General features: G+C 35.8%; 2 protein-coding genes across 3 annotated transcripts in view; one reads left to right on the forward strand and one right to left on the reverse strand.

The window, feature by feature from the left end:
* The window catches only part of LOC128219502 (uncharacterized), a 68,966-nt gene extending 62,176 nt beyond the window's left edge, over positions 1–6,790 (forward strand). Inside the window, exons 22-27 of the mRNA XM_052927310.1 lie at positions 1,286–1,468; positions 1,884–2,180; positions 3,756–3,892; positions 4,439–4,649; positions 6,000–6,137; positions 6,417–6,790. Of these exons, the coding sequence (XP_052783270.1) occupies positions 1,286–1,468; positions 1,884–2,180; positions 3,756–3,892; positions 4,439–4,649; positions 6,000–6,137; positions 6,417–6,790 (1,340 nt within the window). The remainder of the gene's footprint in view (positions 1–1,285; positions 1,469–1,883; positions 2,181–3,755; positions 3,893–4,438; positions 4,650–5,999; positions 6,138–6,416) is intronic.
* A 6,323-nt stretch (positions 6,791–13,113) lies between these two features.
* On the reverse strand, positions 13,114–24,940 carry LOC128220529 (uncharacterized). Of its 2 annotated transcripts, none has more exons than XM_052928961.1 (7): positions 24,868–24,940; positions 21,955–23,011; positions 20,938–21,029; positions 20,373–20,542; positions 19,206–19,988; positions 18,647–18,784; positions 13,114–17,772 (listed from the first exon to the last, which is right to left on the reverse strand). In XM_052928961.1, the coding sequence occupies exons 2-7, from the start codon at positions 22,989–22,991 to the stop codon at positions 17,614–17,616; spliced, it is 2,379 nt and encodes a 792-aa protein (XP_052784921.1). In that variant the 5' UTR covers positions 22,992–23,011; positions 24,868–24,940; the 3' UTR covers positions 13,114–17,613. The 2 variants fall into 2 exon arrangements, with proteins under 2 accessions (XP_052784921.1, XP_052784922.1); XM_052928962.1 differs by having other exon boundaries at positions 24,823–24,904.
* Between the last annotated feature and the right edge of the window lie 150 nt (positions 24,941–25,090).

Here is a 25,090-nt window from a genome sequence, read left to right on the forward strand (position 1 = left end):
AACATCGACGGGCTACAAAACGTAATTGGAAAGCATGATAAAAGTTTCAAAATGTGATGGGACTGAATCACAATAAAAACATGCATATATATGTGTTTACATTTTGACAACGGCAAAAGGTCTGGATACTTTCGATTAAAAATAGATTCACAATCAGTCTTTTTCCCAGAAAAAAAACACGAAAAACTGTGTAAAACCCAGAAAAAACATGGATCGTATTGAAGATCATTTGGCGTAAGAAATCAAACCAAAATGTTTAAAATGAATTTCTAATATTCTTTTTTATCCCATAATTAGTTTTGTTGTTGACTGTTATCTATATTTTAATATAGTTTTATATGTATAAAATAGCCTTGACTTGGCTATTACTTGCAAATTTTATTAAGATCGTTAGTATATACTTACACAAAATAAATGTTAATGCGAATGTTACATCAAACCATTTATTTGTGGAAGTATTTATTAACGACCTTTTACCATTACTAAATGCATATTATACACTATTACAGTTAGAAACGAAGTGCTTAGAGCATTGACAGGCTTTTGGCCTTTTAAGATTTGTGAGATAGTCATGTAATGCCGAATGTAGCGGACAGTGTATAAAGATTTTACAGTTTTTCTCAGAAGCTTCAGTCCAGAGTCTTGAGCATGTTGCATATGCATTTTGCTAAAACACTTATATAAATCATAAATAAAACTCATTTTGTCCACGAGAGAAATAGGCTGAGGGCAATATTAAGATACGTCAATACATACAAAGAATAAATAATATGTGGGTGATTCGATCCAGTTGAATTTTCACAAGGATCCTCATTGTAAAAAGAAACCGTAAACATAAACTTTTTTAACATGTCCAATGGATTTTGAGGGATACATTTGATTTAATTGGCATACCCTGGTTATATATTAAAACGACTCGGTGTTTGAGTGTTGAGAAGATTTTACTAAACAATGCCTAAGTGTTTTATCCAAGACATAGCATTGTTCATGAAAAAAAAGGTCCAGATTAGGTTTCGTATGCAATTGCATATAACACCATACTTTTGCAATTATTTGGGTATTCCTAATATTAAATGAGTACTTCAAAAGACTGATACTCCATGGTTTTGAGTCTATTAAGTATCAGCATAAAATTCTGAATTTTTTTGCGAAGGAATTCACGAGCTTGCATACACTATCTTTAGATGTGTATGTTAATTTGTTTTACAATAACATGACTTTACTCACGAAACGTAGCAGTCCGAAAGCCTTTCACCGCTTTAAGCGCTTTGATTATTTATTGCAGGTTCTTTTTGTTTGGGAAAAGAAGATGGATACCACAGCCACCCATTTCATTGCAACCTTTATATACAATGCGACTCTAACGGCATTAGCGGAATGCATTCATGTCAAGACAATAACTGTTGGGATGCATCTGATAAACAATGCAAGCAATGTGACCAGCTCGCTGTTGTATGCCAGGTAGAAGGTAAGAGTGAGCATACACAAGTCAACTTAATTAAGATATTTGATTGATGATTTAATTATTCAAAAAGCAATTTCAATGTTTCTATTAGTAGGTTTCATTGTTTACGTACATACATTGGTCGATAGCATTTAAGCAATTCAACTTTGACAATTGCCTTTGCTCTTGACCGATCATAGAGTTAATTGATAATTCGATAATGTGTAATCATAATGTTAACTTAATAATGTCAAATGGCAAAAGTCTTTCTTATTATGTTCCAGTTACAACGAAAACACTAGACCCACTTTCAGAGTGTATTTTCAGATTAAACAATATTTGTGATATTTTACATTCACATAAAAATCAAATTATGACTAAGCTTGTTACCTGTACATTGGATTAAAATATCTTAGTTATATGGTGTGAGTTTTTTCAGAAATAAACTGTTTCCCGGAACAAGTCCCAGTCTACAACGGTACGCGCCCGGGCGACGTTTATTGTAGCCTTGTGAATGTGGAACAAATACACATTTTGAATATATCTAAGAACGGGAATCTTCTGAGGAGCATACCATCACCTTTAGGAATACATAACTTCGGTCAGTTTATAAGGCTAAGTGTTAATACTGACGCTATTAACGTAACGTTTGGAACTGCTTCTTGTGAAGACGAGGGCGAATACTCGATAGAGTTGAGCAATGAAACTAGGACCGAATTCTTTGTGTGGGTCGTTTGTAAGTACATAATGTAGCTTTTTGTCTTTGCTTGCTTACAAATCGAAGCGTTTAAAACATTGAATCCAAATAGACAATTACCACATATACCGTAGCTGGCCACAAGTAAGTCTTGAAAATAACTGCCAAACCAAGCCCCTGTTTTGTAACAATAAATTTTTAATCAACTGTATGAACAATTATTTTTCCCAAACTAGACCAACTAATTAATATTGCCTCATCTGACTTTCAAATGTTAAATTCTTCGTGGAACGGAAGCATACAGGCTGTGTATATAGTGCACTGTGAGATCATACCTAATTATCGAAATTTCTTCAATGAGGTATTGTTTTTTCTCATGTGTTTCTTCTTTTCATGTTTGATTTTGATTGCACACCATACACATTTCGATGATATTGATGTCAGTGTTCTGAGAAGGCACATACAGGAAATGTTGTTCTCATTTTTTGCAATGTGTCGTCCTTCTTAATGTGTGCACTGGGGCATTAATCGCTTGAAAACATATACTCACCTTCTAGAAAGTTCTTGGCAATAGGAGTCCAAAGGTTTTTGTCTAGGCAGTCTAAACACTTCTCTGAGTATATGTTTCCTTCATCAGCTTCCAAAGTTCCCAAATAATACTAAATCAGACAACTCCAAAACAAAGCTGATACACAGCTGCCTCCACGTTAAACTAGGCACTCTGAGCGCTATACTCATTTGCTTTTCTCAAAACACTGAGTCCTTCTTAACTATCAAGTGTAACATGTTTTTCATTGCTAAATATCACCGTTTTCCACTGTTTGTTCAGGATCCAATGATTTATATTAACATCCATGAAACACGCCTTTTCTGCTTGATCTTAACGATAGTTACTGCCTTCATAACCTATCTTCTTGTAGATCCATAAAACCTCAATCGCCGTTTAACAGTTCTAGATGATATTTGTTTAGGCAAAGTTGCATTCACTAGTCCCGTCAATTCCGCTAAGAGAGTTATTATAACACAATCTGACGGTCGCCCTGTATTCCCCCTGCCAAAGGTCTTTCACTTCGTGGTGCATTTTCTACATTTTTCCTTCCACTTTATCATTTCAGAAGTAAGTTCACACCAGATCGACTTGTATATACCAACAAATTTTCATTGAGAAAGTCCATCAATTGCCAAATAGTTTATAATTTCCTTCTGCTCAGGTGTCATTTCTTTCCTTTTGACAGACATTTTTTGTTGCAGACGATATTTGTTTACATTGGAGAGCTGTTTCTGTTTTGAAACAGGGTTAAGAAAATAATTAAGCCAATGAAAATAATTGACACAAATTAAAATACCAAAAATTAAAATAACTCTCAAAATTTACCACCCAAGACAAGTAAGCAGTCAGCTTGCTTTGCAGGTAGCAATTTTAATGACTCCCTTAGTGCCAGCCACTATACATAACATCCAATTTAAAGCAAAGTCGTATTCCGTTACGCCATTTTTAAAATAATTTGTGAAACTAGGTCCTAGTTCACAATCGTGTCAGTCGCTTCTGATATATGAACTCTGATATGCTTAATGATCATTTTGGTTAGTACACAATGTGTCTTTAAATCGTAGCTAATGCTGAGATGCCGATACTGAATGTCATCTCACCGCCAAAGCTAAATCAGAATCTAAAGATGACGTGCACAGCAATGCTTGGACGAGGCCTTGGTAGAACAGAGAGAACGCAGGTTGTGCTTCAGAGGCGAAAGGTACTAAAATGCTTTGCTTTATTGATAATCATTGACTATGTACATTATTTGCAAAGTTCAAATCACAAAATAATCGTTTTTTGACTTCGTACAAGATAGACAAATTCAATGTTGGGGGATGGAGTGAGTAAGTGAGAAATGGATCGATGGATGGGTGGATGGATGAATGAATGACTGATAGGTAGGTAGGTAGGTAGGTAGGTAGGTAGGTAGGCAGGCAGGCAGGCAGGCAGGCAGGCAGGCAGGCAGGCAAGCACGCAGGCAGACAAACAGACAGAAAGACGGACAGACAAACAGACAGAGAGACCGAGAGAGAGAGAGAGAGAGAGAGAGAGAGAGAGAGACACACACACACACACACACACACACACACACACACACGGAGAGAGAGAGAGAGAGAGACATACAGATAGATGGATAGACAAGGCAAGCAGCTACATCTCAAAGCATGCATGTATGCAAATCAAGGCATCTTTTTTTTTGCATGCGTAGCATTGTCTTCAAACATTTCTGTTGACATATTGTAAGCATAAATCATTTCTGTAGAACGGTGAAGCTTTCGAAGAATATGAAGCCACTCATATGTCTGACTGTACAACTTCCCCGTGCGTGTGTTTCGTGGAGGCTGAATATTCAGTACTTCTCACCGATTCTTGGAATGAAACAGATGTGAGATGTGCGTTGAAAAATACCAGCACAAACTTGATCGAGGAAGATCTTACGTCATCGATATCGACACTCATTTTAGGCGACACAGGTATAAAACAAACGTGTACGGAAAGGTTTTCTGAAAGATGCAAAGAATCCTAACAACATATATGTAATTATTGATGCCTAGAGATCCCATATGTTTTGGTATCATTTGGAAGGGTTTTGTACGGGCAAAAAAAGAACAAAATAAGCATCGAGAATAATTTAACAAATAACTGTAATTTTACCTTTGGATTCAGTTGTAGAAAGAGCAAAATAATTAATATCCAATCTGTAATAATTTAATGCATACTGTGTTTTTGGTCATTTAATTCACATATAGGTAATCAATAAGCAAATACCTTTTAAATGAAACCACAATCATATGGGTTCACTAGGAATCCAAAGTTTACATTAAAGGGACTAGACACCAGATGGTCCAAAAATCGACAAATAAAGAATTTCATCAAAACAAGTCTAAACATGTAAATTAGAGCTGATAAGAGGCCGATAATGCATAATTTTACATGATTAAATTAATAAACGCAGCAATCATGTTGCTGTCTCATCTGTGTTCCCCATATAAAATAGCACATAATGGTTTCCCAGTTTAAATCATATCTGTTTATGAGCACTGATAAACATACTAACCCTAATTTCAAACTTTCTGGGATTTACGTTGATGACAACCCCAGTAAAATTCGGATTGGAAAAATGCGGAGAAACTGAGAAAGATGCATTTGTTGTAAGCAAAGTGATTCATCTTATAGAGAAATGCAATGCGTTGTACACAACAATGTAACTTTATGTACATTTTGACAATTTCTTTTTTTTGCAATTTTATCATCTTGTCTCTAGTCCCTTTAAGGAAAATTGAGCTATCAGAGAACTGGCGAACTTGTGGTTTGGATTCCATATATATACTTCAATACACATAATAGCTTCTTTAGGTGTGAACTTGTTCTGGAAGTGAATACAGAAATAAGTACAATATAAATTACGATTGCATTTTAATATAGATTTACGAGTCGAACAACAAATGTCGTGTTTAGTTATTTATTGATGATATTATTCAATTTGATATTCTAGAAATAGGTTTAATTTTGGTTCATATTTTATTTCCGCCGTGGCAAATAGTTCAACTGTTTTAATTGGTTACTTAATGTATGAACGACTGAATCATACTGTGTATACTTGAACGAATTCGTTCGTTGCATTGACTGATTTTTTTTTTCTCTAGAAATGTATTTTACGGACGTAAACAAGTCTGCGACAATAGGTACTCGAGTGGAACTAATTTGCAAACTTCTAAATGGAAAAGGAGATCAGGGAGTAAAGATCACTAGATCTTCTGACAACTTAAACTGTGTGGTCGATGGCAGCATGGACCAGATACATTGTGATGTGGGTTATGCAGTGTCAAGTGAGATGTCAGGTGATCACCAAGTTGTAATCCTTACCATTGAGTCAATGGGTTGCATCGACGAGAGTGAATACCACTGCACAGCTGTAAAGGATCCATTAACGTATGCGTCCTTACGTTTGGAGGCACAAGGTTTGTATCGCCAAGACGTAAGACCAAAATGTAATATTAAATGATAGAATGATATATATTATATTCATTTTATTGAATAAACTTTGCATATCTTAAAATGTTTGGAGTTAACTCCAGGTTTATCCAGTTTTTACATCATATATTGAGCTCAGGGCTATCTGTGCTCCAGTTCTGTTCTATCATATGAACGTCATTGCATTGCAACACGGAAAAAGTTATCGGACCGGTACACTTTTCTTATTAAATTAAAAAAAAAAGTTTTCTTTTCTTGTACTGCAGCGGACCCGAAAGAACTTATCATCAGCATGCCATTGACGACTGTGGAAAATATCCCAACTCCTTATACAACAGTAGACTATTTGTGGTGTCTTGCAAACATCGGGTCTGATATAAATCGCGTCGTTCAAATTGAAATCCAAAAGAGCAGTGATTCCAAATTTAATGCCCTTAACCTTAAGACCGCTGAAACAACAGGAACTACGTCAGAAAACTGTGAAATAAATGTCACCATAACATACAAAGGAATTAAATTCGACAATTCCTACAATAATTCCAAAGCACGATGCAGCGTCTACCAGAATTCATCATCTACCGATCCTATTGTATTCTCCCAAGTGTACGATGTTACACTCCTGCCAGGTGGTACACTTTGATTAATAATGCATACCGTCCTATTATTACGTTGCATACTAATATTGTGCAATAATGTCTTTAAATTACCATAACATCAGACTGGTTTATAAACTCCCAATGAGGTCTATCATTTTCCACCGACCGTGCTGAAGTCGTTGTCCTAACAATTACCAATGACGATATTTTGATAGTTGTGTTATATTTGTTGTATTGTATCGTGACGTGCCTTTTTCTTATGCATTTTTACATTCGTTTTTCCAGAGTCAATATGTGACGAAGTGACAAACACAACACTGTATTTGCCATATCCATACTCCTATCCTGGCTCGTGTCGGAAATACGTCATGTGTTACCATAGTGGAACATTCGTTTCGATCTATACACGAAAATGTCCTTCAACCTTATGTCCAGTATTTGCGAACAATGGGGCCAATTTTCTTTGTGGTTATGGTTGTAGCGAGTGTTGAAAGGAGGACGTATGAACATAATATATATATATATATATATATATATATATATATATATATATATATATATATATATATATATATATATATATATATATATATATATATTATATGTGTTGATGTATATATTAAAACAAACTATTGGTATAGGAAAATAAACAATTGTGATCCCATATCATTGTAAGATTTTAGCTTTTATTCTGCGTTTTACTCAATAGTAGCATAATGTAAATAGTAGTAAGAAACTTAGATAAGATATAACACTGCATTAAATGTAATAAATGTGCCTTTGAAACTTCGTATATATATATATATATATATATATATATATATATATATATATATATATATATATATATATCTATATATATATATAAATATATATATTTACTCAGCATAAACAGCTCAGATGAATTATCTGATGACAGTGACTGTACAAATTTAAACATACTAGATCGTAGTTTATAGTAACGCTTTATTTACTTCTCTCCAATTTGTTAGTAAAAAGGACAATTAAAAAATAATATAAATAACATTAAATAACATCTGCATTACAAATCTGGCATACACGCAAATGTATTTCTATTCTATTTTGGTTATACCTTCCTTCTAGGACTCATAGACTATGAGCACACTCTAAGTTTTGTAAGGGCAACTCTAAGGCGTCTTGAAGTATTTTTTTTCTAAATTTCTAAATACTGTTTAATATCATGTGAACTTTTGACTTGTACATCTAAAGTCAATACACCATTGTCATTTATTTATTTATGCCATTTTTGCAAATATCATCAGTAACTCTATGTTTAAACAAAGTAATAAAACATCAGCATCTACATGGGCAACATTTTCATATAATCTTGAAATTCCATACATAGCTAGCAGTTGCTTAACGTTATCAAACCAGTTTGGTTTTCAACAGTCATAGCCTTTCAAATTAGGTTGTCGATACAACTTAATTCTTTTAATGTGTTTCTATACGTCTTACCATGACTCATTTCTTATTGAACTAAATAGTTTTCTAAATACTATTATTTTGTTTTAGCAACGTTTACTTCCAAGCCTTAGTTTGTACAATAGTCTTAACGTCTATCTAACAAAGTAGATCTTGTGGTGACGTGCCTAGTATACACATATCATCTTCGAACAATGACAATCCGAGACTTAAATCATTAGTGTCTAAGACAGAGTTTATCCAATTTTGTAAATATAGGCCTTGGATCTCGACATACAATGAAAACATTTACGGATAATTGATTTTCATTTGCCTTATGCGATAACAAATTTCTTTTATCGGGCCAAAACAGCGTTTCAAATCAATAAAACAACAACACGAATTTGAATAGTAGTATAATAACAACCTCAACAGTGGGTCTTCCTTTCCTAACCCAAACTGCGCATCAGATATGGTATTATGTTCCTCACACCAGGCAGTTATCCTCTGATTTAGGACGCCAGTTAATACTTTGGCAAAGTTACTCAACAAAGTTATACCTCGATAATTCGCTACATCATCGTTACCCTCCAACGTCACACATCCCATTTTTATTTCGTCCTGGCAAGGAGCACTCGAATGAAGTTTCATTAAAATTGTCCTTAGGCTAGCGGTTTAGGAGAAGATGATGATTATAACCAATTGTTGACACTTTTCCTTTAGGTTGCCATGGCAACCAGAGTTTTGCATGGAATTCATTTCTTTGAATAATTTTGAAAAACACAAACCAAGGATTATTCCTATGAAGTTTCATTAAAATTGTCCAAGCGGTTTAGGAAAAGATGATAATTAAAACCAATTGTTGAAATTTTCCTTTAGGTTGCCATGGCAACCAGAGTTCTGCATGGAATTCATTTCTTTGAACTATTTTGAAAACGCATCAACCAAGGATTATTCCTATGAAAAGGAGAAGATAATTTTAACCAATTATTGACGCCGAACGACGGACGACAGACGCCGGACATAGAACGATCACAATAGCTCACCTTGAGAATCTTGTGCTCAGGTGAGCTAAAAATAAAGTATTCATTGTAAATGATATGTTTCAAATATCAAAATTTGGGGATATAGCGCGCGTATGTCTGTGTTTTCGTAGTAGTAGAAGTGTTTGAGCAAGACTGATTTTGGTTTCAGTTTGCACTTGTACAGTATCAGTGATTCTGAAAGGGACGATATTTGTTAAGACAGCCAAAAGTGAATGTAATATCAGAAGATTCTGACGTGACACACTTATCATTTGGTCCAATGAATCATCAGATGTTTTCGAGCCTCAATGCATACTGAGTCTGATTTTGGCGAACACTTTTATTTAATTATATTTGAAATATTGCTAGAAAACAAAACAAATCTAGACTAGTAGATGAATTACACGGATAAAATATTACCATATCGGGTCTTAAACGGGTCGTCACGAAAGGACGAGTCGTTTGATCAATCAGTTATTAAAGGTGCCCACGGATCACTACATGTCCAAACCGTTGGTTATTTCGGACCGGTTCAATAAGCGTAATCAAAGTGATCTAGTGGTGCTGGGCTGAAGAAATTGGCAAGGATTGTGGGTTTTAATGACTTTTTAAATGGTGCATTGCATAATAAAATTGTCTTTTGATAACACTCAGAGCTGATTTAGAAAAAAACGTGTTGTCAGAGGACAAATTGACAATTGACTAGGTTGCCAAATTGCCACTGCAATAGAGATGGCTTTGAGGGGAACACCCGGAAGGCATACATAAACCTATTAATTTCAAATATTTCAGTCCTTTGTAGGAACTTTATCGAGAAGTTTTAGAAAAAGTTTGATATGTTAGAGCTATTTTCATAAAAAATATCCTTCCTTTATTTCATTTTTTTTCATCGATTGACTGTAAAACCCTGCCAAAAACGAAATATCCCGAAGGGCAAATCCATTGTTCCAAATTGTTGCGTTAATATGACATGAAATAGCCACGGATGCAATTTTTCTTTACCCCAAGACTTAGGCCAAATTTAGTGGAAAAATATATTAAATGATAACCATACTTAAGTCCTTGCAAATGTTTATACAGAGGTAAATCAACAAAACAACAAGGCAGCAAACTGGATCAACAGTAGACATGTTGCTTCAGTTGTGGCCATGACTATGGTCCTGAAAAGATGCCGGTTCAAGGGGTCAAAGTATATTTAGAATAATCGAACGACACACATAGCAAAACAGTGGGCGTCGATAAGAGTTCGACAAAAACGTTACCTCGGGGAGGGAACTCATTAAATTAAAGTGACTTAAATGGTATATATTAGTCGTCGTCTTCGGGTCCGTCGACAAGGAAAATCATTGAGACGCTGATTGTGGGAGGTACCCAAGTCGATATGGAACTCGATACAGGAAGATCTGAGTCAATAGTTCCTCAGGATATATACAAACCAGTTCTGGGCAAGTATTCATTGAGGACTACACATGTAAAATTGAAGTCATATTTTGAGAATAGGATCGAGCTGCTCGGGCAATGGGAAGTCCCGGTCGAATTTGAAAGCCAGAAATATAACGTGTCGCTATCAGTGGTCTAAGGAAAGCTACAAGCATTTGCGGGAGAAACTGGCTGGAGAAAACCCCGCTCAAATGGAGAGACATTTTTCAATTTCAATAGAGCACAATGGAATTTCAACACCTCTGGAATAATTTAAGCTCACGAAATCTACCAGTTAAAGGTTTCATGGCGTATAACAGAATAATAAGTAAGACGATTCAAGAAACGGTTGAACGAGAACTAGAGCGCATACAAAAATGAGATTGATAACAAGGTAAAACACAGCGTTTGGGCAACGTCACAAGTGCTGGTTCAAGGTATTAAAAGAGACAACACAGTTGCAGTAAGTCGCAAAATAAGCGAGGGAAACTATCCAATCCCTATTACAGAGGATTTATTTGCGACACTAGCTAGAAGGCGAATTTTCACAAAATTGGATCTATCACCGGCATATTCACAGTTTGAGGTAAACAATAATTAGTACTGCAAACACATCAAAGGGACATAATCGCTAACGCAGATTGTTTTACGAAGAAAGTAACAGCCCACAGATTTTGAAATATTGGAAATTCCAATGTGGTGTGTAATAGTGTTGAAATGTTGATTATAGGGCCGAATGATCAATGTTATTTGACCAGTTTAAGAGAATTTCAAAACATAGTATGAGCATAGCATCAAGCTGAACCTAGGGACGAGGTTGTGAACATTGCAAAAATTTGGTTTACAGACTCACAAGACAAAATCGATATCATCAAAAACTGCTTTAAACTAGAAAATGTCGATCAAATAAAATCATACTTGGGCTTAATTGGATGCTACCGGTCATTGCAAAAGCTTGCATCACTCTTGCACATACCTCATATTCGCTTAAAGGAGGGAGACAATGTGCGCGTTCGGAAGCTCAATGTACGCAAGGACCTTGTAGTGAACAGTGGCTTATTGGTTCACTGACATGCAATTGTCGGTGCCGCCTGCGATTCTTCATCGTAAGGCAATGTTATTAAGGACGATGGGCAAGAGGTGCCAATGGTTTTGCATCTAGGACACCAACGGACAGTAAGACAACACGATTTAAAGTAAGATTTAAAGAGAATCACTATCTCTAGAATATGGTGTAAAAAACACCATAACCTGTACTGAATTTATGTTGATCGCCGGTCACAATATTTTCCAACTGTTTTGGGTTCGAGGAAAGGTATTCCAACTATGGCAGCAGCGTGATTGCATCGTTAGGCAGTTAGCTTCCCGCGTACGAGTATAACACTGTGTACTGGAAATCTGGCGATCATGGAAATTGCGACTTTCTGTCGCGTCCACCGGTACCTAATACGGACAAGTGTTACATTGAAGAAAAGGGAACAGTGTCTTATATTGAGCAAAATCCCATTTTTGAGCAAAGTGTACGAGTAAACAATGCATGGTTGGGCAAATAATGTGGCTGAAAATGAACATAAAACTGTATTTCAAAGGGAAAAATAAATTTCAACGGGCAATGGAGCCTTTATATGACGATTACGTGTTATATGAGATACGTCAGGCAAAAATTTTAGAAAAGTTGCATGGTCAACATCAGGGTATGGTTACATTGTATACATGTGAAATAAAGGCTGTGGCTCGAAGCTATGTTTGGTGGGAAATCATAGAGTCATGGAATAAATGGTCCGGGTGTGTGCTAGATATGTCAGTTCACATTTCATCACACAAAACAACGATTCATCCATGGACGTGGGCTACAAGGCAATGACAGAGAGTGCACATCGACTTTGCTTAATTCAGGCAATACAACATCATGGTGGTTATATATTTCTAATCCAAATGGATCGGTGACAGTGTCATGCCGAATGAAACCACTATTGAAAAGAAAACATTGAGAAATTGCTTGCACTATTCAGCAATAGTGTTTACAAGAGGAACTAGTCGGTGACTATATACCAAGTTAAATATATGTAGAAGACTTCATAGTTAGCAATGGTATTAAACATACTCTGACTCCTGCCTACCAGCCCAGTTTAAATAGGGCAGCCGAACGGGCGGTACAAAAACTTTAAAGCAATAAGGAAACAACTTTTAGACAAGGAATGAAGGGGGAGGGGGATAAAATTCCATTGGAATACAGACTAGAAATTTTTACTGCATTAACGTAAAACACCATATAATTACCAAATAATCGCCGGCAGTTTTGTTTCTAAAAAATACAGTTAAGACAATTCCAGAGCCAATAAAGAAAATTAGGGAGCCGCTTGACCTTGCTCATACTAAATAAATTAAGAAATTGAGAAAAAGCAGAAGGGAGTGAATGAAGGTTTTATGACAAGAGCCATAAAATTTATCGCATGTTTTCTGAAGGAGGGAGCGTGCAAGTGAAAACAACCAACGCCACCCTTTTTACATTATTTTACTGCAAACCTTATTTTACTTGAAGCGACAAATCAAAGGTTTAAGGGCGTCTATAAGCATCATGTCATAACTTTACCAATGGTGAAATAAACAAAACGTAAGGATACATGAATATCAACATTAACATAGTCAACATAAAATCTTCTGGAATGTTTCATTAACTGATGAACAATCATGATAAAAATAAAACTTTCAACACAAATACTAGTATAGCATATTATGCTTAAAAAGAAGTATCTCATAAAAATAAGCTCAATATTGTTGTTAACATGAATTTGATATCAGCTATAGGCAGAGTGACTGTGCTACAAAATGTTTGAATAGCAGAATAATGTGTATGGTGAAAGATGGACAAGAATAAAACTAAGAACGAAATAAGTTAAAGTCAAGTATACAATGCAGTCACAGACTGCCATTTTCCCAGCTGAATTAAGAACAGTGTCAACTTTGACTTACGATAAAAGATAACAATTTAATTTAAAAAAGGGCATTAACTTAAAATATACTGAAGCCATAGTTATGGTTTCTCATAGTTATGGTATCTTTGCACTACCTTCTACTCAACGACATTTATCTGTGTATGAAGTTTGAAACCATTACCTCAAAAACTTCAAGTTATGCTCAGGACAATAAAATAAGTATGACAAGGCAGTCCAAAGGATGGCTTTATCCCCCACCGTTGCTTTTTAGTATGTTTTGTTTTTCTCGCAACCTGACTGGTACGTTGAAACTGACCAAAATTGTACACAACCACTGGTCAAGAGTGGGGAGATTGGCAAAATACAAGGTGTTTGAACGGCTACCTAAATATTCTTGGATATATGAACATATTATAAAAATATATTTGTTAAAGTTATTCATATTGTGTGTAATGTAGAACCTTTAAATGTCATATGTGACCTTGACCATTGCGGTATGGACCCGTGTCAAGGTCACTGCACATCATCTCAATGAGGACAACATTTGTATTAAGTAATATGGTAATCCATCAATGCATAAGTAAGTTAGAGCGCAGACACCAGCATGTGTACTATGACCTTTAAATGTCAGATGTGACCTTGACCATTGCGGTGTGGACCCGTGTCAAGGTCACTGCACATCATCTCAATGAGGACAACATTTGTATTAAGTAATATGGTAATCCATCAATGCATAAGTAAGTTAGAGCGCAGACACCAGCATGTGTACTATGACCTTTAAATGTCAGATGTGACCTTGACCATTGCGGTGTGGACCCGTGTCAAGGTCACTGCACATCGTCTTATATGAGGTCAACATTTGTACCAAGTAATGTGGAAATCCACCAATGCATAAGTAAGTTAGAGCGCAGACACCAGCATGTGTACTATGACCTTTAAATGTCAGATGTGACCTTGACCATTGAGGTGTGGACCCGTGTCAAGGTCACTGCACATCATCTCAATGAGGACAACATTTGTACTAAGTAATATGGTAATCCATCAATACATAAGTAAGTTTTAGCGCTGGCACGAGCATATGTACTCTGACCTTTAAATGTCTCGTATGACCTTGACCTTTGAGGTATGGACCCGTGTCAAGGTCACTGCACATTGTCTCAATGAAGACAACATTTGTACCATGTAATATGGTAATCCATCAATGCATTAAGTAAGTTAGAGCGCAGACACCAGCATGTGTACTATGACCTTTAAATGTCAGATGTGACCTTGACCATTGCGGTATGGACCCGTGTCAAGGTCACTGCACATCGTCTTATATGAGGTCAACATTTGTACCAAGTAATGTGGAAATCCACCAATGCATAAGTAAGTTAGAGCGCAGACACCAGCATGTGTACTATGACCTTTAAATGTCAGATGTGACCTTGACCATTGCGGTGTGGACCCGTGTCAAGGTCACTGCACATCATCTCAATGAGGACAACATTGGTACTAAGTAATATGGTAATCCATCAATGCATAAGTAAGTTTTAGCGCTGGCACGAGCATATGTACTCTGACCTTTAAATGTCTCGTATGACCTTGACCTTTGAGGTATGGACCCGTGTCAAGGTCACTGCACATTGTCTCAATGAAGACAACATTTGTACCATGTAATATGGTAATCCATCAATGCATTAAGTAAGTTAGAGCGCAGACACTAGCATGTGTACTATGACCTTTAAATGTCAGATGTGACCTTGACCATTGCGGTATAGACCCGTGTCAAGGTCTCTGCACATCATCTCAATGAGGTCAACATGTGTACAAAGTAATATGGTAATCCACCAATGCATAAGTAAGTTAGAGCGCAGACACCAGCATGTGTACTATGACCTTTAAATGTCATGTGACCTTGACCATTGCGGTGTGGACCCGTGTCAAGGTCACTGCACATCATCTCAATGAGGACAACATGTATACTAAGTAATATGGTAATCCATCAATGCATAAGTAAGTTTTAGCGCTGGCACGAGCATATGTACTCTGACCTTTAAATGTCTCGTATGACCTTGACCTTTGAGGTATGACCCGGGTCAAGGTCACTGCACATTGTCTCAATGAGGACAACAGTTGTACCATGTAATACTAGTATGGTAATCCATCAATGCATAAGTAAGTTATAGAGTGGACACAAGCATGTGTACTCTGACCTTTAAATGTCTCGTGTGACGTTGACCTTTGAGGTATGGCCCCGGGTCAATGTCACTGCGCATCGTCTTAATGAGAACAACATTTGTACTAAGTAATATGGTAATCCATCAATTCAAAGGTAAGTTATAGCCTGGACACAAAATGTTACGGACAGACCGACAGACAGACAGACTCCATGGAGGGGGATTAAAAATGAACAACAGGCAATAACTAAAATCATACTGCTGCCAGAGTTATGGTTTCTGTGCACTGCATTTCTACTCAATGAGATCTATCTGTATATGAAGTTTGAAGTAAAAAATTTAAGAGACTTTTCAAATTATGCTCCGGACCGGATAGCCCCCAACCTCCTTCCACTGCCCACACACATGCACACCTACCATAACTATATCCCTTTCGCGGATGGGAGATTAAAGCAGTTTATATCCTTCTAGTTGAGGTCAAAGTATCAAAATAGTTTATACTCTTCTAATTGAAGTCAATGTAATAAAACAGTTAAAACAAATTCAAGTTGAAATCAATGTAATAAAATAGTATAAACATGTATGCTTCTAGTTGAAGTCATGTATTGTAATACAATAGTTTAAACCCCTTCAAGTTGAAGTCAATGTAACAGAATAGTTTATACACTATTAGTTGAAGTAAAGCTCATAAAATAGTTTGAACCCTCCTATTAACATGTGTACATATACCCACTTCCTTAAAAAGGACATGTACATGTACATAACGCCAATAACAACAATGCATTTGCATAGTCACAAATGTACATTTATAAAATATTCATAATCTACGTAGGAAAAATACCCGAAACATGCATTATGACCAACACTATATAAAATAATGTACAAAATGTACACATAAATAAAATACATGGAATGTATGTATAAATATAATACTTCTATAATCATCTACAACATATTGGCCCCAATGAAAAAGGTTTCATCTGCAAAAAAGATGAACAAAATAAACACAACATAATTATATTCTGCTAGTAGCCTGGTATCATACATATTACCCCAAAAGGTATTACCAGTATTTAAATTTAAATAAGTTGGTACAAAAATGTTAAATCTAAATAAATTGAGAATTCAATACAATTTTTTTTTTAAAGAAAAATGATGCTGATCTTGTTTATTTAGGGTAAGATGTTAACTAGTTTAATAATACAATAAAATAAATAAATAAATGAATCCCTTAAAAAAGATGAACATGTTCTTAACCTGTTGGGATTTTAGATTAATAGTTTACCAAAAAAAAAAAAATCACCGTACAAATATTTAACAACAATCTTTTATATTGAAACTCAATATTTTGTCAATTATAAAGAAACCAGAAAATTAAAATTAATACTCAAGTATGTTAATTTAAACATCTACATAAAAATATGTACATACAGCAGTTATACAATATTTGGGGCACTTGGAAATTATGTGAAGAGTACAAATTGAGATTCTTTAAATGCCACCTCTAATACATGTAAACTTCCTGCTAAAGCATGTATAATGCTGTACATAAAGATACCCTACAAACATGTACATGAATAATCAATTCCTCACAGTATTAATTAAAATAATAAAATCAACATTTCATTACTTAATCTATTTTTATTCTAATTGAAAAACACATGAATTGTTAAGTGAGGTATTATCAGGGAGCCAGCATAAAGTTATTGCACTGTTTTATTATGGTTTTCTTTATGATCGACCTTGACCTAAACAGGGAACCAGCGTAAGCCACTCCCAATGCAGCATTTCGGTACTTTCCGGAATCAGTTTATTTTAACTACTGCCCACTGTTGCACTGTGGTCGGTTTGGGAACCAGTTAAAGGTCCAATCACTGTTGCATTCTGGTAGTACTGGGAACCAGAGTTAAGCTCGATCTACTGTTGCATTTTTATAGTTTTTGCAGTAGCAGTACTTTCGCAAGTCAGGGTATTTCTCCTGAACACAAGCTGGTTGGGAGCCGTATCTGTCCAAACGACTAATCTCAGACTCAATCACAGTGTAAGTTCCAGCTGTCATGTTTACCTGGAAAACAAATATGTCACTGCAGATTACATTTTCAATCAGCAATAATTTATTTCTCTATTTAAGCAATTTTGGCCAGAAATGGACTTCTAAAAAATTGTCAAAAGCGTAATTCTATAAGTAAGATGCAGGTATTATTTTGTTTGGGGGGATTGGATTGATTGTGGGAGAATACACAAAGTGATTTATGGTATTGATGCTTTATAAGTAGTTTATAGCTTAAATCATTGCATAGATTTGTTAATCAAACATCTTAATGATGGATTTGATGACTGATTAATGTACTGACTCGGCTAAAAGCATTACTCTGTTAAACAGACATAATATCATTTGACAAAACAAATAATCTGAACCCACATGAATCAACAACCAGCAACACAGACACAAATTAATGTTATGGTCATGGAACCATTAAGCTACATGTAATAATAGGGTTAAAGCTCTAGAGTTATGGAATGTGCTGCACCCCTTCCTTTTTTGTTAGCACTCCTTCTACCATCATGGAGATCAGCATGGGCACCCTTCTGCCTTCATAGAATTAAAGATTAAAAATGTCAAATATTTATATGGTTTTGGTTGTAAATTCATATAAGATAATAAATGCGTACAAATATAACATTTAACAGTTGGAACCTAATATTACACCAAGCTGGGACAATAACAAATTCTACTCCCAGCTCCAAATAAACACAATTTCAATAAAACATTTTCTATCACTTTCATAATCTTTCATCTTTAAAGTTTACAATTGCCCAATACAATGTGCCCAATTAAAACACCCTGCACCTTTTCTGCAGCTGTGTACACAGCCTTTTTTAAAACCTGGCAAAATCTCTACTAATAATATAATCTTCATAATCACAAGACCACTTACCTGCACTGTTGTCTCAAATAGGCCTCTATTGGGACTTGTTTCTATGGTAACCTGGAAATGAGCGTGGTCAATGTTAACCTGGGAAGAGAAGTTGGCAACCCGGTTGTCCTCATCCAATGACTTCTGGAACATCAACACCTGGAAACACACAATGGCTTTCATGGTTTCATTGTAATTGATGCTAGATAGACAGATATGTATTTTAATGTTATTGGGGACTCCAATACATACAATATGGAAGAGGGTCTGCCCATATCAATTTCAAAAAATTTGTTACTATTAATCTCAATATGTGGAAAAAAATATTTTTTATTCAAGAAATGTTAAAACAAGTAATTGTCAATGCTTAAACGCTAGTACCGGAAACAGTTCTCTTCTGGACAAGTAATAATACTTTTAGCTAAAACAAGCGTGCACTTTTTAAGTTGGCGGCATTAGACGGATTGAGTTTGATGTAAACAGCCTGATTGACGGATTAATAATACTGGGCTTTCCTAGCAAACACTTACATGCATTTTAAACCAAGTAAGTGGCACTGAAATTAACCATTATACTTAACCTTTTCATTTGGTATGAGAAGGAAGGCATGATGGAGGGCCTGAAACTGCAGTGGCTCACATATGGTGCGTACATGTTTGGTTTGATTGTTGAGAAATCTAACTAGAGCATTTACTGACTTCTGAACATGTTTATCTGAAACATCCAAGTCTAGTTGCTTCAAACACGTGCACCAATGCATCTGTATATGAGCTGCTTCACACGTCCTTGTTGCTGGGATTTTGTCAAATAAACTTATTGCACGTGGAATGTTTTTTAAACTCGTTTTTGAGGATTTATATGATTCTAACTGAAGAATATGCATTAACGTTTCGTGAATATCAAATGGAGTAGCAAGCTTGTCAGCGTTTCTGAGTAGATTGTTATACAATGTCTTGTATTTTTCACGGAACCATTTCGGCACAGCTATTGACATGAAGGGAAGTCTTTCTTCCATTTTACCCTGCACAGTTTTTCGAACCCTGCTGTACCTGGCCCCATGGTCTGCAAAAGCTAACACAATAGTGTTATCCAAATATCCCTTTCTTCTGAAGAATTCCAGCATGTCAACAATATCTGAGTCCATATATTCTCCGGGGTTATTATCCCAGTGGGTAAGCTCGCTCCCGAACACAAAGGCAAACTTTGAAACATTCTCATATTTGCGAAAGTAGTCCTTTGTATAGTTGAGTAGGTATATATGGTTTGGTACATTCCCAGTACAGTATCTCGGACTGTCTTTACGCATCTGTGTATCCCACAAGGCTTGCCAGAAACAACGCATGTAATGGTCGGTAGGCTGATCCTGTAAATTGAAGAATATAAATTTCAATGAAAAGCTTATTTCTCACAATGTTTCAGAACAAAACTAGTGGTCTGTGAGTTGGTCCGGGTCTTAAGTAACATACTTCATATTGTTAAATACCTTTAACCATTTAGGTATACACATGCAATTTTCCAAGCTATTTATTTTATGAATAAAAAACATTTACATATGTTTTATTATCTAAAGAATTTTAAGTTTACAATATAAACAAGGCTTGCTACAATTTCTTTAACGAAACTGTAGTGCAGCAAAAATATTTTGGGAGTGGCGATTCAAAGACTGTGTCAGTGTCAACAACAATAGCCAAATATGAATAAAATCAGATAATTGTGCAAGCAAACCACATCCAAAAAATGCACATACCTGAAACCCATTTAGGCGCAGGTTAAACACTCCAATCGTTGGCTCATCCTCTGCAAACAGTGTCACATAACCCCGCTCTCTGAAGTCCTTCCAGGCCAATGGGTACGCATCAACGAACAAGCTGTCAAACGTGTTCTTCCTAACTTCAGGTAGCTCATCTTCCGACTTTCCTGAGAAATTGGAGAAAAATATCAGAAAATTAAAATTAAATTTCTTGAAATTAAATGATAATAAATGTTAGAGGCTCTTCTATTTCAGTGACATTGTAAGCATGCAAGCTCATCACTAGTAAAATATTGGCAGGGTTTGGGTTTGCATTGTCGTTTGGGCTTTGCTTTGTGCCTCGAAACAGGGGATTATTTTTTTTCGAGTGGGCTAATGCCCCTGTAATTTTCATTGTATTATTCTTCAAAATTAATAAACTAACCCTATGATTTTGAATTTTACATAATGTGATAAATAATTCTTACAACATCACACTGATCTTGTCCCTGGTCCTTTGCATAATTTTACTTACAATGTCTCCTAAAACTGAGTGTATATAATAATTATTTACTACACGTACCAGTTAACATGGGGATAAGAGCAGCTGTAGTGGCATCGCCAACGATATTGTAACCATCGAGAACAACCGAGCCTAGAACATCCTTCAGATACCTGAAATAAAATAAAATAAAAATAATTCATAAATCTATTGATCAAACAACAAGAAACACATACTGATGCATTTTGTCAAAGTGAGAAATCTCAAAAAAAGAGAAAAAGATTTAGTCCTTCCAAAGGTTGTCTGGTTAGCGCACTGGCTTTTCATCGAGATGATCTTGGTTTGATTCTCAGTCTAGGGGCATGTGAGGTTTGATGGTGGTCATCAGGCTGGACAAGTGGGCTTGACAAAACTGGTCAATTTTTTGATTTTGTTAAAGCTGCACTCTCACAGATTTACCGTTTTCACAACTTTTTTTATTTCTTGTCTTGGAAAGAGCAAATTTTTGTGTCAATATCTGCAACCCAATGATAAAAGATTGGTGACAATATATCAGAGTGCAGATTTGCATATTTCTTTTCTAAATTAATGTTTTATGGCTTAAATCGATACTAACGGTTTAAGAAAATTGCATAAAACATGCATTTTTTAACTTAAATATAAAAATCTGCGCTCTAATTTTTTGTCAGCAGTCTTATATCACTGGTTTCCATGGATTTTTGCAAAAATTGGCTCGTTCCAAGACAAGAAAAAAAAGTTGTCAAAATGTTCAATCTGTGGGAGTGCAGCTTTAAAGCTTCTAGCAGAAATGACAATTGATAGTCAATTTTTATCAAAGAATTACTATTAACCGATCAAATAATTTAAATGCTCTCACTAGCCTAAAGATAATCTGAGGATAAATTTAATTATTTCAATGATGTGAAAAAGGATTATGGACATTCCCATTGCTCTTTTTTTAAGCTATAATGCTTTGATCTTAGAAATACATTTTTATCATAAGGTTTCTGTTTGAAAAGAGATTTACTACCTTGGGGCAATTTTATATGTACTGGTATTTAAAGTAATAAATCTCAGTAGCATAAAGTAGTTGAATACCTGTATGTTTTGGGAAGCTTTCTTTGCCATGAGAGATGGGACATTGAATCCAAACCAAACATAAGAACATTAGGCCGAGTTTGGAAGTCTGTTTTTGGAGACAGTTTTTTTATCCTCGAAAAAACTTCTGCCTTTGGCACAACACGAGCAAACAAATGATCGAAATCCGCTTCTTCAAATTCACCGAAGCCCTCATAATGATAGAATGGTGGTACATCATAACTATAGTTACTCTCTTCAATTACGTCGTTATCATCAACACCTTCGTCTTCTAACTTGAAATTATTACCTGCAGCATCATCTACATGTATGTATTCAAGATGACTAGAGTTTGTTCTTTTATCAACATTTAAATCATTATTAGCATCATTTCTTATTTCCTGATCCTCTACAACATTTTCAATTTCTTTTATCTCTTTTTCCTCTTGTTTAACAAGGTAGCATTTAATTCTGACGAAGTCATAGTCCAAGATTGTATCATATGGGGCGATTTTTTTCGTCAATGGTTCAGAGTAACTTGCAAAATTATCATTAGCTCTTTCTATGCCATAATATACACACTTTTTCAAACTAGACTCCTCTATTTTAAACTTTTTAAATTTGAAAACATCATTTTCCAAATAAAACAATTCCTCTTTGGAGCAATTTAGTTTCTCCATTTTAAAGAAAGCATATTTAACACTGTCATGATTCAAATCAAAGTTTGGCCTTTTACAGATTTGAGCACTATCGGACACATTGCCTGCTTTTGAAAGAGAACTTCTCAATGCCTTCCTCAACTTCAAGTGGTCAATAATATTGACATCTTTAACAGTCACTAGTCGTTGCACGTCCCGACACCCGATACAAGACTGCCCATAACAGGGGTAAGAACATGGTTTAAAATATGCATCATCGTACGGGTATCTGTTTGCTCCGAAACCATCTATCCAAATATAGAGGAAAATTACTGTCACTACCAAGAGGGCAACTTCCCAGCGATTTTTCCAGAGGTACCTATATGTCATCTGGACACGTGTCCAGGTCAAGCCCCACATAAATCAATCGAAGATTTCATCTGAAAATATAAAAGCATCACTGCCTTGACACTGACACTGAAAATCAATTATCGAATCATAATATTAGCTTTAAATAGTGTTACAAAGGCTTTTCAAAAAATAGAGCATTTGCTTTCACATTTTAAATAAATATTAACAATAGATCTCTTTTTTAAATTTTAGCTAATGTTTTATGCACCAGTCAATTGTAACCACCAAGGTCCGGGGTTATACCGGGCATAGCCGAGGAAATGGGCCGTGTTTTTACCTGCCAGGTGGCCTCTCAGTGCCGGGTGAATGCAGTGGTTTTGTCTTTGCATCAAAAATAGCAGGGAATGGGCCTTACCTAGGGTCCCTGGTGTGCGGGGGCAGCAGTTTGTCCCCGCAGGATGGGGATTTTTCCCGGTTTTGCTGCACCAAAAGTCAAAATCCTGGCTATTCCCCAGACCTAGGGGGCTGTGGTTACAAATGACTGGTGCATTATCATTTAATCTAGCATTTCTTCACACATTGTAGTGTGTGTGGGCTAGAACCAGCCACCCAGTTATCTCAGTTGGTAAGAGCTTGGTTCTAGTGTTTCCCATTCGTGGGTTTGAGCCCCACACCGGGCGCACTTTTCCTCCAAGGTTTATTTTACTGGTGGCAATGGTAAACGGCAGGAGTGCTTCCAGCGGCCTTAAAGGTTAATTGGAGGAGGAGTTAGTCTAAAATAATAGACGTGTTATACGGGATTCTTCCAATCCCTAACGTCTAAACGGGAATGTGCAAAAAACGGGGGTGTTTTAAAAATATTGAAATTGTTTTAAGTGAAGTATTTTATTGTTGAAATTGATCATAAAGAGTAATATTCATATTTTACCATGTAAGTGAAATGTTATTTTGCACTAAACAAGCATTTAATGCATAAAAACAAGTTGTTTACCTTACCAATAAAACGAAAGTTGACTGACACAAACAACAATTATGCGAAGGGGAACAACTCCATACAATCGTAATAACTCGGCCTCCTCCGACAAAGCTTCGAGATAGACCTCTTTATACAATCGTAACAACTCGGCCATGGCCAAAATGTTCCGAGCAATTTAAAACTGTGCCCTGAAGCCTTGCAGGTGCTCTTCATGTATATATCGTTATGTTTTGACAGAATGAAATGAAGAAAAGCCGTCAAACTCATAATTAGAAGTTGGATATTTATTTTTTGTGTACGGAACTAATATAAAATAACATTATCTGGTAATATTTCTTGTTTATATGATATTTTATAGACGCTATATGCTTTAACCCGGAATCCTGATCGGAACAACTACCGACTTTTGATACTAAACAATTTGTACGTGAAGGATTTGCCATATCAAAAATCTAAAAAAAATCCGTCAACGTACAATTATTTGGACTAGAGGAGGAGTGTAGTGTGTGTGGGCTAAAACCAGTCGCCCGGTTATCTCAGTTGGTTAGAGCTCCGTGCTAGTGTTACGGCGGTCGTGGGTTCGAGCCCCACACCGAGCACACTTTAACTTAAGGTTTACTTTAACATTAAGAACCAGTGAGTGTTCACCATAAGAACCTGCGGCTGTTGGCTTTTGGGCCAGATCAGATCTTAAGAATAAAATAAATATTATAAGTAGAATAATAAGAAGCTGGTTATCTTATTGAGTTATTGGTCCCACGTTCAACCAAAACTTTTTGAGAACCCTGAGGATTGTTTATTGTGAAAATACATAGTTGTATGTAGCCTTCAAAATAGAGAATGTACCATTTACGAGATACATGTACCAATAAATTTCCATAAATTTCAAGAAAACAGATGTTTCAGAAAAGTATATAAATAAACCTGCGATATACAAAATCTTGCATAAGCGATGACAATAGCCCATACTTATATAAAAAGGCGATTCTGTAAATGTAAACAAGTATTGTTTTATGGCAACTCGACACGACACTACTCCGACATACACAGGATAATTAAAATTAACGGAATGTATAGGACGGTAGGGTTAAACTAGACTGGTACCCTACCGTTACCCTTCCTACCTATCTTTGAGCGATGACAGACTCTCAGAGTGTGTCATCGCTCAAAGATCCCGTTACAGATAGCCTGA

This window comes from Mya arenaria, chromosome 15, assembly GCF_026914265.1.
Source record: "Mya arenaria isolate MELC-2E11 chromosome 15, ASM2691426v1".
Taxonomy (NCBI): domain Eukaryota; kingdom Metazoa; phylum Mollusca; class Bivalvia; order Myida; family Myidae; genus Mya; species Mya arenaria.

What these genes read in the sequence shown, in the direction of transcription:
- LOC128220529 (XM_052928961.1), bottom strand. Translation starts at nt 22,991, where the DNA reads ATGTGGGGCTTGACCTGGACACGTGTCCAGATGACATATAGGTACCTC. An exon ending in TGCGCCTAAATGGGTTTCAG is followed by an intron (nt 19,989 to 20,372) that starts GTATGTGCATTT and finishes TTCAATTTACAG; the next exon opens with GATCAGCCTACCGACCATTA. An exon ending in TATTTGAGACAACAGTGCAG is followed by an intron (nt 17,773 to 18,646) that starts GTAAGTGGTCTT and finishes TTTGTTTTCCAG; the next exon opens with GTAAACATGACAGCTGGAAC.